At 42.8% G+C, this 12,781-nt stretch overlaps 1 protein-coding gene across 5 annotated transcripts in view; it reads right to left on the bottom strand.

Annotated features, from left to right (window-relative positions):
* The window catches only part of pde4d (phosphodiesterase 4D, cAMP-specific), a 170,292-nt gene that overhangs the window by 45,194 nt on the left and 112,317 nt on the right, over window positions 1-12,781 (bottom strand). Inside the window, exon 1 of one of the 5 annotated variants that reach the window (XM_079366595.1) lies at window positions 7,878-8,805. The exons of the other annotated variants lie outside the window; for them this stretch is intronic. Within the exon in view, the coding sequence (XP_079222721.1) occupies window positions 7,878-7,966 (89 nt within the window). The 5' untranslated portion in view covers window positions 7,967-8,805. Of the gene's footprint in view, window positions 1-7,877; window positions 8,806-12,781 lie in introns of those variants that run through there. 5 annotated transcript variants of the gene reach the window in all.

Raw genomic sequence — 12,781 nt, 5'->3', positions numbered from 1 at the left:
AAGTATCATTGAGTGCTTATTTTAAGTGTTTCTTTATTGCACTCCTTAACACTATCTTGATAATGAACAATGTTATTATCCTATATTGTTCATATATTGTGCAGGCCTGGTATACAAGTTGCCTCATTTCTGTGGATATTTCCATCACTTTATTTTTTTTGGCTTTTGATATGATTGATATATCCATAAAAAAACCCAAAAAAAACCCCAACTCTGCTGCTACAACCTCTGAGGCGCAATGGGACGTTCAACTGATAGCTGTGCAACAAGTAGGCAAATAAAGTATGCAAACACAACGGGGACTGAGTGATATGCAGAAGAGCATTGCCGAGCATATTTTCCTTTTTTTCGGCAGGGATGAAAAAGATAGGATTAAAATGAAACAGCTGAAGAGGGACTCTGACTTGTCTTACAACATGGTTTATTAGGATACAGTGGCAGAAGCACAAATCGTTCCTGTCAGGTGACAGAGTTACTGAGCCCTTTGAGATCACTTTGTTTATACTGCCAGGATGATAAAAGGAGAAATAGGTTAACTAAAGCTTGCTTCAGCACCCTGCAGATATAACATGCCCTCTCAGAAGTACGGTAATACAGGATGAATGTGCTCCTGGAAGAACAAAATCCACGTGGAATGGGCGGCTGCTGTAAAGTGTATAAGTACTCATTATGTGCACCAAATGAAGCACGTTTTTAAGTGTAGATATTCAGTGTTGTCTAAACGGTTCTGTTCATTCCTGTCCTGCTGACAGAGTGTTATTCTCCACCCTGCAATCTGAGAGTCTGTCTGACCGGATGGATGAGAAGTCTTACATTGCTGGCTGTGCAAGGGAGGGGAGAGTTTCCTCTAAGGAAGCACTGTACAATTGAATCAATAACATGCTAGTGCATGTTCACACACAAAACAATACAAAGAAAGGAGGCAATGTGTAGACTAAACATCGGGTATAAAAGGAGCTTGGATACGCAGCGATTGGAAAGGAAGCCTGACACACCAAAGAAAAAAACCCATCAAATAATCATGACATAAAACACTGAACTGTTTCAGTCAGCTCGACTCTTTAATACTCAATCATTTCCTAACATTAAGAAGACAAATATGATGTAAGAAGTTGTTGGCCTTTAATCTCACAGGTTTCCCTGCAAGTGTGAGCTGTAAGAACATGTATAAGTCTGTAATATCTCCAAATCCAGCCAGGTATGTGTGCAAACACACACACACACACACACACACACACACACACGTGGGTGTGTAAGAGGGGACTCCCTCTCCCAGCCTAAGCTTCCTCCTAATCTGTTTGTACACCGCCTTATAAACGCTTCCGTCATCATGGCAATCTTAATCACCACCATCGTCACGAGCAATTCTCTCCTGAGATGAACATTGTCATCATCATGGGTCCCAGCTAATAAGAGGTAATTCTCTCAACCTTTGTACAGCAAAGCAGACCTTAAGGGTGGAGGCTGAACTAAAAACAGCTGACGGCCCGAGTTCCACTGAGAATAAGTGTCATTTTCCTGGAGAAGTCAAAATCACGGGGAGAAATCAAATCTAAAAAGGGGTTACCCATTACGACGCGGCCTCTCTCAGAAGCAGCAGCAAACAAATCAAAGCCAGATGACCCCCTGCCTACACAAACACACACAGACACACACACTCAGACGGAGATTGAGCAGTGACGCATATACCTTTCAGTCTGAGAGTATCCTGAAGAAAATCCCAGGGCTCGGCCCCCTCACTGTTTTTCCTCGAAAGACCTCTCCACGTCTTTTTGTTTCATTACCTCTGTTTGTTTTTAGCTGCGATGGTGATGGTGGTGGTGGTGGTGGGAGTTTATAACAAGCCGTTCTCAGAGAGCTGCTTTGTTCCTGCAGGAAAGGGCTTGGCCATGATAACATCTGTTGGCTAACCACAGGTTTTGTTTGGGTCAAAGAGTGACGTGCACAGCTGCACAGCGGCACCCCGGCTCACCATACACTGAGTAATGATATTTCCTCATTTGTCCCTGAATCAGCGGTGACATTTAGAGGTCAAGAAAATTAGCTCAAAATATATATCCGGTGTTGTTCAATGAGACCTTCTCAAAGTTTTGTCGAGGTGGTCAGGGGAGCATCAACATCTATTTGCTTTACGTTGGAAATTGACGCAATGCAACATTTTATCCGAAATACCAATTTCAGATTTCATATCAAAGATTTGTTGAAGGAGATACAGAAACAGTGGATGTTGCCTCTTCAACAATGAACCTGCTGCAGACCTCACCGTGCCCATACGAGCGCCCGCAGAAATCCCCCGCCTCCAACACGTCTGGCTGTCGTGCTTTATTCTTATTGATCTGTCCATCTTTCTGCCTCTGTCCCGGAGATGAACACGAGATTGAACGCCCCATGCAGCAGCTGGCGTGTGGCCGGCTGACAGGGACTGCACGGGCCGGGATGAACAAAATGGAAAATGGAAAATGGATATTTGAAATGAATGTGATGTCAAGGCAGCCTGCGGGCTTTTCTTTTTCAGCACTGTGCTGTTGTTTTGAATGCTTTTCCTACGTAGTCCGGCGGGCACGTTATGTAACTATAGTGTCACACAGCGGCACCTGTTGAAGCCAGTGGCACGGCTGTAAAGAGTGTGCTGCTGTTCCCTGCTGTCATATTGCTCTGTATTAATTAATCATCATAATTAACAAAGGACTAAGGGGCTAAAGCCGCTTGTTCAAGATTGATCCAAGTTGACAGTAAAAGGTACCAAACTAACCCCCCTGAAAACAAACAGACAAATATGCACCTTGGTTGACTCGCACGTTTAATTCTTTTAATGATGCGAACAGATCAGCCCATTGTTGTCTGCTGAAGTGAGAGTGTGTTTTTGGCTTGGAGATGCTGTAATGACTAATGACAAATACTGTCTGGATAAGGCTCAGTCTGCACTGCATCTCATCTGACCTGAGGGGTATGTTTGCCAGTCTGGAAGGTATTTGTGTGTGTGTGGGTGTGCTCAAAAAACACGTGAAGTATTTCTGTTTCACACATGGAAGAAAATGAGGAGTGGGGGGGGGGGGGGGGGGGGGGGGGGGTGGGTGGGGGATCAAGTGTAAGTAAGTGAATAACACAATAAGGAATCCAAGAGCGGTAATGTGTGAAAGAGAAATTGGATGATGAAGCAAGTGGGAGGGTTTGGAAAAGAGAGAACAGCCGAGCTCAGGCACGGAGGGATTGAAGACAGCCAGTACTGACTGAGTCACAGGTGTGCGTGTGCGTTCAGACGGGCAACACACTTTATAAGATATCCTTCAAAATAAGCATCAAAATCAAGAAGTGATCGTCAAGTAATCCAAAGAAGGGTTGATGGAAATTTCTCAAACACCAAGAGGTGAAACAGTGGAGTCTTTAAGAGTGTTCTGTGCTGATCAAACAGAGCGGCAAACACATCAGGGGGAACTTATCGATTTAAATCAATTTGACACAGCACTGGCTCATCAATGACAACAAGTTCTGCTTAATTCTCACGCCACTCGCTGCAGACCTGTGTGAGACTGAAGCTGGTGAAAGAACAAAAGTAGACGCAGGGTCACAGGAAGAGATTCGTCATGAACAAATAGACCTCAGACAGGACTGACACATCACACAGATGTTTGTATGACATGAAGAAGTAGTGTGTTTTCCATTGAGTTGAATCAGAATGCAGCCTGGTAACACTCAGGTTATGCTAAAACTCCCCTTCAAAAGGAACACTAAAGTTGCTACTGGGGCTGTCACGTAAGCAGAAGTTGAAACTTTAGATGATACTATTAAAAATGTCAATCTCTATTTCAATACAACGGCAACAAAAATTGCAAGCAATCTCCTGCAAACAGTCTGAACTGCATCAATACGTTGGACACACGTTCTCTCTCTCTCTCTCTCTCTCTCTCTCTCTCTCTCTCTCTCTCTCTCTCTCTCTCTCTCTCTCTTCCTCTCTCTCTCTCTCTCTCTCATCTCTCTCTCTCTCTCTCTCTCTCATCCTCTCTCTCTCTCTCTCTCTCTCTCTCTCTCTCTCTCTCTCTCCTCTCCTCTCTCTCTCTCTCTCTCTCCTCTCTCTCTCCTCTCTCCTCTCTCTCTCCTCCTCTCTCGCCTTTGGTTGAAAATATGACTGAAGATCTGTAGTTGCTTAAAAGCTTGAGAACTTTTACACACTCTTTTTTTAATAACATATCCCATGAAAAAAAAATAATATATATTTTGACAATCTTAGTCCGCTAGTGCTGGACGTGTAAAAACCCCTTACCAAGCTATTAAATGGAAATAACTCAACCCTATGGTTATACCGACAGTTCCTGTTTCAGAGTGACCACAAAAAAATCTATGAAAACACTGTGCCCACATAAAGGTAAAAAATAAAAACAACAACAAAGTGATGCTTATCAAGCAGCAAACAAAGGGCAGAAAAGAACCTTCCAATACAGTATGCAGTTGTAGTTCTTCCTGTATAATGCACTACAAAGACATAATAATGGGCTTTCTCACTGTAAACAACACACACTATTCATTTATCAATATTCATCTATCGTTTATCGTGTATGCTAACGACCCTGAGATGGTGAAGCTGCTGCTCATGGAGAAAAAGGAGACACACAGATCACTGTGTCCTCAAAAGGCTTCCTATCCCCTCTCACATGTCCTCTTTCTCAGACTAAACTGGCTGTTTTCTGAGGGACGATGAAGAAGAAACGGCTAAAAGAGAGGGAGAAAACTGTTAGACTGTGTGGCCCTATCAGGCACCTTGAAGAAAACTGAGTTTATCAGAGTAACCCTGCACAGCAGGCTGCAGAGATTGATGCTGCAGTTGAGCAGTGGCCCTGTTTTCCACACAGGCACATACTGGCGGTCCGTTGAGACAAGAGTGAGTGATGACTTTGTTTCCTCAGAAGTGACAGCGGGTCTCTGCTGTCTCCAAAAAGCCATTTTAAAAGCTTCGCCTCGGCCCCCAAAACAAGGAGTAATAAAAAGTAATCTAAAGTTTTGCTGAGATTGACCCTGCAGCGCTGGAATCAATGACAGTGTGAGGAGGAGAAAAAAGCCTGGAGACAAAAAGTGTCTCGTTATCTTACTGACAAAATGTGGTTCTTTGGAGGTAGCCACACTTGAGGCCATAGACAGAGGCAGAGAAGTGGGGTTGAACGACTCTGTACCTAAAAGAAGCTGAAAAATAAAATGACACCTTCGAACATGTTGTTGTCCGAGGGCTGTACAAATCCTCCAATATTTAGGAGAGAGAGGGAGAGAGAAGCGATGCATTTCCCATCCCCGTTTTCTAAATATAGCCTCGTCTATCCTCTCTCTCCCCCTGGTCTCTGAAGCGCTGGATTCACTTAATTGGATTACTCCACACACTTTTCATTTCCTTTCTGGTTAGTGTTTAATAAAGTTTCGACAATCACACATCTCAGCTCATTCACTGCGTGGCTGCAGGCAACGCGCTGATCATTTAGGACGTAAACAGGGTGGCAATTATTACATCACTCCAGAGACTCTCTCTGCATGTATAGTTAATTATGCAGACTAGGGTGTGTGGTGATCGATAAAGATTCTCGATGTGACAATAGGCTTCTAATGGAGCAAAGTCTGCAGAAAAACAGAGAAGGAGAGAGAGAGAGAGAGAGAGAGAGAGAGAGAGAGAGAGAGACAGAGACAGAGAGAGAGAGAGAGAGAGAGAGACAGAGAGAGAGAGATAGCATTTGTAAATAATATGCAGCATTGCTTCCATACACAGGAGGGAAAAGCATGGGAAATTGGCAAGCATGAACAAATAAATGTGTTTGTTTGTAAAGGCCCGCTGGATGCATATTTCAGACACATATTCAAAATTGTCTAATCTTTATAAGCCCCTGTGTTCTTGTTGCTCGTACCCTGCAGGTCTGACAGGATACAAGAAACGGATCCATTATCAAGCTATAATGAATAATACAGATCCTCTGAAAGCTGCCCTAGACGTGTGCGCACCCTCCATGCACTGCACTGGTGCATGTAGAGACATAACAAAAATCTTGCATGAGGTTTGAAAGGGGTGTGACAGGCTCATCTCCCGTTTCTAGAATGCTAATGTTCAACCCTGACAAGCGTGACAGCCCCGAATTATTGTTGCAACACTGTCACTGGTTTTGCTCCATCCATTCAATTTAGCAACACGTCCCAGCCGCACACTGCAAATGACCTCTTTGATTTCTCTCCAAGTCATAAAATTGCAAGAGATGTTCCACAGCTAATGCATGCTGAAGCAATACAAGTTTTATTCTACTTTAACATGCATTAGCTAAAACATCTACGGTAATATATTGAAGGATTTACTGTCTGATACATTTATTGACTTTAGGTTACACACAAAAATATACACTCAAAACACTACTTGGGGGTGTCAAGGATGACATTTGTTGATTGACACTAGTTTTAACCGGCCACAAGGTCACTCACCTTAACCTTGTCACCACTATCAGCCTACCTGCCTCTGACTTGATGTTTATACAGTCAGACTGAGCGTGTACGATAATCCTGCCAGTGTGTTTCAAGCGGAAAGAAAGGAACAAGGATGTTTGGCTTTGTTTCTGTTCTGACATAAATTGACGGGCTTTCAAGGGACGTGTGACATCACTTCTTGATTCAAAGGACAGACCTCTTTTATATAGTGTGATGTACTGTGCGAGCTGGTTTATGCAGCCAACTAGTTTTGTTGTTTTCTCTGCACAGACACTACCTCGGTTTCATTTTTCACTCTTTACTCCCTTTACTCAGTCTATTAACAACAACAAAAAAGTGCTCATTTTCAGAAGGCACATTGATTTTTTTTTTTTACACTCAAACTTATTAAATGACCTCATCAGGAACATGTTATTCTATGCAGCATAAGCATTTGCAGCATACAAATCAATGACTGCTATTGATAAGTACAAGCTGTCCCAGATTCTATAGACTGCATTGACCTTGGATCTAGAGCTCATCTTTCCACATACTCCACCAAACGTGTAAAACATGCTGTCCATGTTTGTGTTAAGCTTTAAAGTCAGAGAGGCCAAAAGTTTTACGTGACTGAAAATATGACAAAAAGTGAGCTTAAAGACTTTGGTCAAGTAAGAGGCACAGAATGTATTTGCATGTGTACCAAAATACCACACAGAGGAAGAAGTTAAAGAAACAGGCGAGTCTGACAGAAGGAGAGACAAGTATCGCTTGTCGGATTCCTAACTTTCCCTGATTAGCATGAAAAAGCCAAACCAAGGGAAAAACTTTGCTGGAAATCAGGGCATTGTTCATATCCCAAGAGCCCACTGTGATGACATCACTGACTCCTCTGTGTCCCTCCCAGTTTATAACGTAGTGAGACAACAATTCCCAAAAGATACCCAGCCTTAGTATGACTAATCGAGACAAGCAAAGAAACTCAACAACACAGCACTTTTGTCAAGATGTTTTTTTTTCTTCACAGACACTTTTGCTCCATCTCAGTGACACAATACCTGTGTGAGCGTGTGTGTCTCTGTATGCCTGTGTGTGTGTGTGTGTGTATAGTGTCTATTTCTGACCACCCCTCCCATTTATGGATCAACTTCAGCGTTTAGTGTGGGAGAAAATGACAGGAAGTGTCTGGCCCATTTAACAATAAATTTCCCTGAATGCATCCGAGCGAAGCTGGGGAAAAACTAGGCAGGGCTAACCTTAAGGGAGCTCTAACCTCACCACAAAAACAAAACAACACTCACACTGATCTATCTGCAGAACAACTTATGTTTCCCGTATTTGTATTACACAAACTCCCTTATGTACACTGTACAGACAGAGGTCAACCAAATTAAAGAAAAAAAGGTCAACAAATGAACAAGTCCTGTTTTATATCCACTACGTTTACTCACCATATCCAGGAGTGTCTTCTAAAAGGAAAATGGCTTATTTGCATCATGGCTCTTTCACTGGGAACACCCGGACATCTTCCAGGTTTCATACCGAAACTTCGCAGGACTGATGGCCCCTTCCTGTTACCTTCCACCCCTGGAGCCCTTCTATCTGAACAGCTATCTACGTAGAGACTCTGCCCCACAGTTTCTGCAGGCCCCAGCACAATATGTTGTGTCCCATTCTGTAGTCCTCTGCTGTGATGCTCCCATTCAGACCAGACTTCTGAATTCCAACCTTCCACTGGTTTGGTCTCAGTGAATCACTGCAAAAAGCCCTGGCTTACTTCCAACAAAGCATTCTTAAAAATCAAACTAGACAGCACCATAAAATCCCCTGAGTTCCTGGAGAGAAGAAAAAATTCCGATAAACTTGACAATATAAAAAAAAGAAAGAACTGGAAGCAGATTTAATCCCAGTGTGAACTCTTGTCTGTCAGAGAAATTCTCAGCAGTGCAGGCTAACGGGTGGCCACCCGGCAGGACCAGCTAAGTTCTCTGGCCGCTGCTCTTTTTTCCGTGGGATTCTTCCTGCAAAGGTTTGGAAATTACTGTCCCACAACCACATGGTGAACCGGTTCAGGGACTCATTCCTCCGGAAAACATTCCTTTTTGCTGACAGAAGACGACGCCGGTTGGAGAGGCAGCGGTAGTCACAGCAGCATGACAGAGCATGTTACACACAGAGTCACTCACACACGTTGGCTTTCATCCACTCAGCTCTGCCCCCTTTTGTCCTCTCCTACTCTGTGTCTCCCTCTCTCTGTTCTGCCCTTTCACAACCTCCCAGTGAGGGAAGTGAGGGAGAGAGGGGGAAAAAAAAACAGTGAAGCCCTCATCGTCAGTGTCTTCCCTCCTCTCTCTCTCTCTCTTGCTTTCGTATGTCTCCTTCCCTCGTCCCTCCCTCACCCCCTCCCTCCTTGCTCCAGTCAGTGGGATGTCCTGACCCTTTGTAAGAGGTGTGCCTGCTCCTGCAGTATCCAGTCAGCTAAAACCTATTGATCCTCTTACAACACGCTGCTGCTGCTCCTCATTCAGACAGGAACACGTCTGCACATGTACAACCTGCATACACACAGGAGAGCACAGAAACACACAGAAACCCTCGACTGTAGAAAAGAAAGGAGGCAAAATGTTGACACAAGTAATTCACCTCATTTCTTCACCTCAAATCCACCGTCATTTTTTTCTTTTCTTTAGCATGCTTGTCTTTATAGCTCTAATTTGTCATAACAACACTGCCGTTCCCCTGCCAGTTAGTGTTTTTGTTTTTCGCTCACTAAGCGCGCCCTCCGTCTGTCTCTAGTGTCTGCATGCACGCCAGTGAACCGTGTAAATTCAAACCGCACAGTAAAAAATGGAATCTTATTTTTCTGCTTGTTTGGCGTAAATGTGGCATAGATCGTGTGCGTGCTGCTGTGAACGCATGCAGGGGGGTCTCTCGTGTTTGAGACGCATGTCTGATTCAACAAACTTGTTGTACAGGATGTCATTGGCCTTACTGCAGTGTAATGCGTTGTTCTTTTCTCTATTCAGCCGCACATGAAGAATATAAACCTTTGTATGAGCCAAACAGGAGTGTAAATAAACAATACAAGTAAAGTGAGTTTATATTTGTTTATCTTTAAGAGAGAGATACAACTCTAAAGATAACGAGGTTAACCAAAGTCAATCTGCACATCTGTCTGTGTGTGTGTGCATGTTTAAGTGTGCATACCAAATCGGGGATCTGTATTTGAGTCAGAAGTTATGAGTCGAGGTTGAGGTTAGCACACTAAGGTTGTGAGTCTGTGTGTGTGTGTGTGTGTTTTGCATTATAAGCCATAGCTGTGGCTAGGCTCCAGTTGCTGTGGTCTGAAAAACAGGATCCAGCACTGCTTCTTACACACATCCTGCCCGACACACACGTCAGCAGCCTCTCAACTGCTGCCAAAAGTCAAACCACCTCACAGCCTCTGTAAGCCTGCACCTTCAGCCACAACAGCCACCCTCAACAGGGCGGAGGAGCGCTCAATGCTGAGGAATCTGCTTGTGGGGGGGGGGAAGGAAGACAGATGGAGATGTGGATAGAAGTTGTTCAAGGAGATGCAGGACTGACAGTTTAGACACCAAAAGGGAGAACAATTCAAATTTAAGGGGTTTAAATGTTAAACAATAAAGTAGCCAAAGCACCTGTTATTTATCATAAAACCAAATGATTCCTCCATCTGTCTAAAAGACGTGTTCTTAAGAACAATGCAGGCATCTCACATTCAAATGGAAACTTGGACCAGCGCTCTAAAAATAGAACATGCACTGTATGGCTCTGTGTGTATGTGTGGGGCATTGCATAATCTCAGTGGCTGCTTTGGGGGGTGTTAGCCCCTGCTCTCTACTCAATGATGGTGAGCAGTCACGACTCCTACTGCAACCTAAGAGAGAGAGAGAGAGAGAGAGAGAGAGAGGGAGAGAGAGAGAGAGAGAGAGAGAGATATGGGGGGATGATGTAACAGATAGATAGAAGAGGATATAAGGAAGATAAGGAAGCACAAAGCAGTAAAGGAGATGAAGGGGATACAGAAAGAGGGTCATAATTTGAATATTTATGCACCGACAGCTGTGCCAGTTCAGACAGTAACATGGAAACTATTTTATCAGTATGAGTCTGAAAATACAACGTACTGACTATGATACAAGCTTTTTTGACAACATGAGAAGATTAGCCACATATGGCCAATTTGATGCTTATTTTATAAACATGGCAGAATAAAACCATACAGTATATACAAACACATAATGGGCCTGTATAGAGCAGAGATTAGTGTCAATACAAGTGCAGTGAACTTCAGGATTTTAAATTCAAGATCATTATTATTTCTAAATGAAAACGTATCTCAAGTTATCAAATTCTATCAACTTAACATTTTATGGCCATTACTTGATTTTTTTTTTTTTTACAGTTTAAATAACTAGTTTAGGATGTAAGGCTTTAGTCGTAGTACCTGTTGGCAAGTTGTTAGCCTAACGATGAAAATATAATAATCATAATCCAAATCCTGTTATTTACTTCAAGAAGACAGGCGGGGTCGGGACAATATTTTAATAAATATATTTCTTTGACACTGAGTGTCTCAATGGATGTTTCTGTGACAGCGTGCCACACAAGACTTCATATCTATCAACGTTCTGCTCCGTTTATTGTAAACAAACCACAAAGCCAACAGTTGGCGGGACGCGATCAACGAAGAAATGCTTGGCTCAACGTAAACAGGATAATGTTAGATTATTTATGATTTATTAGTCATGCCAACAACTTATTAGTAATATTGGAAGACGGAGTTATACGTTGGAGTATTTTGTGTGTGAAAACACAATAACAGTGTGTTAGACTATGGATCTCAGGAAGATTTTACAGCTCTGTCAAACTTGTTTCCTCTCATCTCCCACTCAAAAGTTACAATGTTGCCTCCAAGCGTGCACTTAAAAACTAGCAGTGAGCTTTGCTGTGTCATCACTGAACAGACTTGTCTTTTTCTCTGTAGAGAAAAAATAAATAGTTGAGGTTTGAAGCTTATTGAGACACATTTCAAATTAGAATAACACTGATGGCGTCACGTCTCTAACACAGAGCAAAGTGAGATCAGTGCTAAGACGATGATAGACGGAAAACTAGAATAAACGGTATGTGCCGTTAAAACCATAAGGTGAGAGCACAGTATGAACTCACCATTATGTGTGACCCACAGAACAATCTATTTCCATCTTGGAAAAATTTTAAAAAAATTATATATATATATATATATATATATATATATATATATATATAATTTTTTGAACCAGCAGACCTTTTCCATTACATTAGTGGCCTGACACGACTTTTTGTAACAGGGCATCAGGGAGAGAGAGGTCGGATTACACAGCGGAACTAGTACATATCGATTTCACGTGGACTGACATTTAGCAAAGTACTTTTCTTCATTTCTCTGCAGATCGATGCTCGGAGACTAAAGCAGACCTCCAGAGACTGATCCCAGAGCTGGTCCAACACGACGGCCTGCCAGCTGCATGACTGCTTCAGCTCCAGGTGCTTTGCAAAACAAAACAGACGTGATGTAATGTGCTGGATATTAATCACTTAACAATGCAGTGCAGCCAAATCACATTTCCATTTTGCAGTAAATGAAAATCACACAAGCAAAAGCATTACCAGCTTAAGCTGCTCAATCTTTGCATCAGTGTGATTATTCAGACTTCACATTCAAAGTGGAAAGCAAATCTCTCTGGAGACTAAGAGAAGACCCTCGTGCATGTTCTGTTCCTTTGAGGTAGGCCAGGCTGTCCATCACTGCGTGTGTCGCTGTGTGGAAATGCCTTTGGCCCGCTCCTCTGCCGTGCCATTCACAGATGGTTATGCAGTGGCATTTGAGCAAAGGTTAACTCATTCCCCCTTTCGAAATCAGATATTAGTAATTAGATTCCAACATCTAATGGGGATGTGGATGCTTCAAGGGCCATTTGTAGATCGAGAAGAATGTTAAAGTGCCCAAAAAATTGCTCACTAGAGGGGCCGAAAGGGTTTTTTGGCTCAGATTTTTGAGAAAACTAAAAAAGCAAAAGGGAGCGACTTCGCTGAGTAGAAAAACACGGACGACAACACCAAGCTGGAGCTGAAGTCAATGGTGAAAGATGCCAGAATGTTCTTAGAAATACTGAAGCTTTGTTGAGCATTTGATACAAATGACTCTTGCTGGTACACTTTTGGAATTTGACTGCCAGCTCAATGTGTCTGTTAACAAGAGCACTGACAAAGCCCCACTATTTGACGACTATTTGGATGTGAGATTAGGCTTACCATGCTTCACATGCATGAGCAGTACAGAACAAAT

Source organism: Symphodus melops (genome assembly GCF_947650265.1).
Source record: "Symphodus melops genome assembly, chromosome: 1".
Lineage (NCBI taxonomy): Eukaryota > Metazoa > Chordata > Actinopteri > Labriformes > Labridae > Symphodus > Symphodus melops.
Note: the sequence above shows the minus strand (reverse complement) of the source record. Positions and strands in the feature narration are given on the sequence as shown.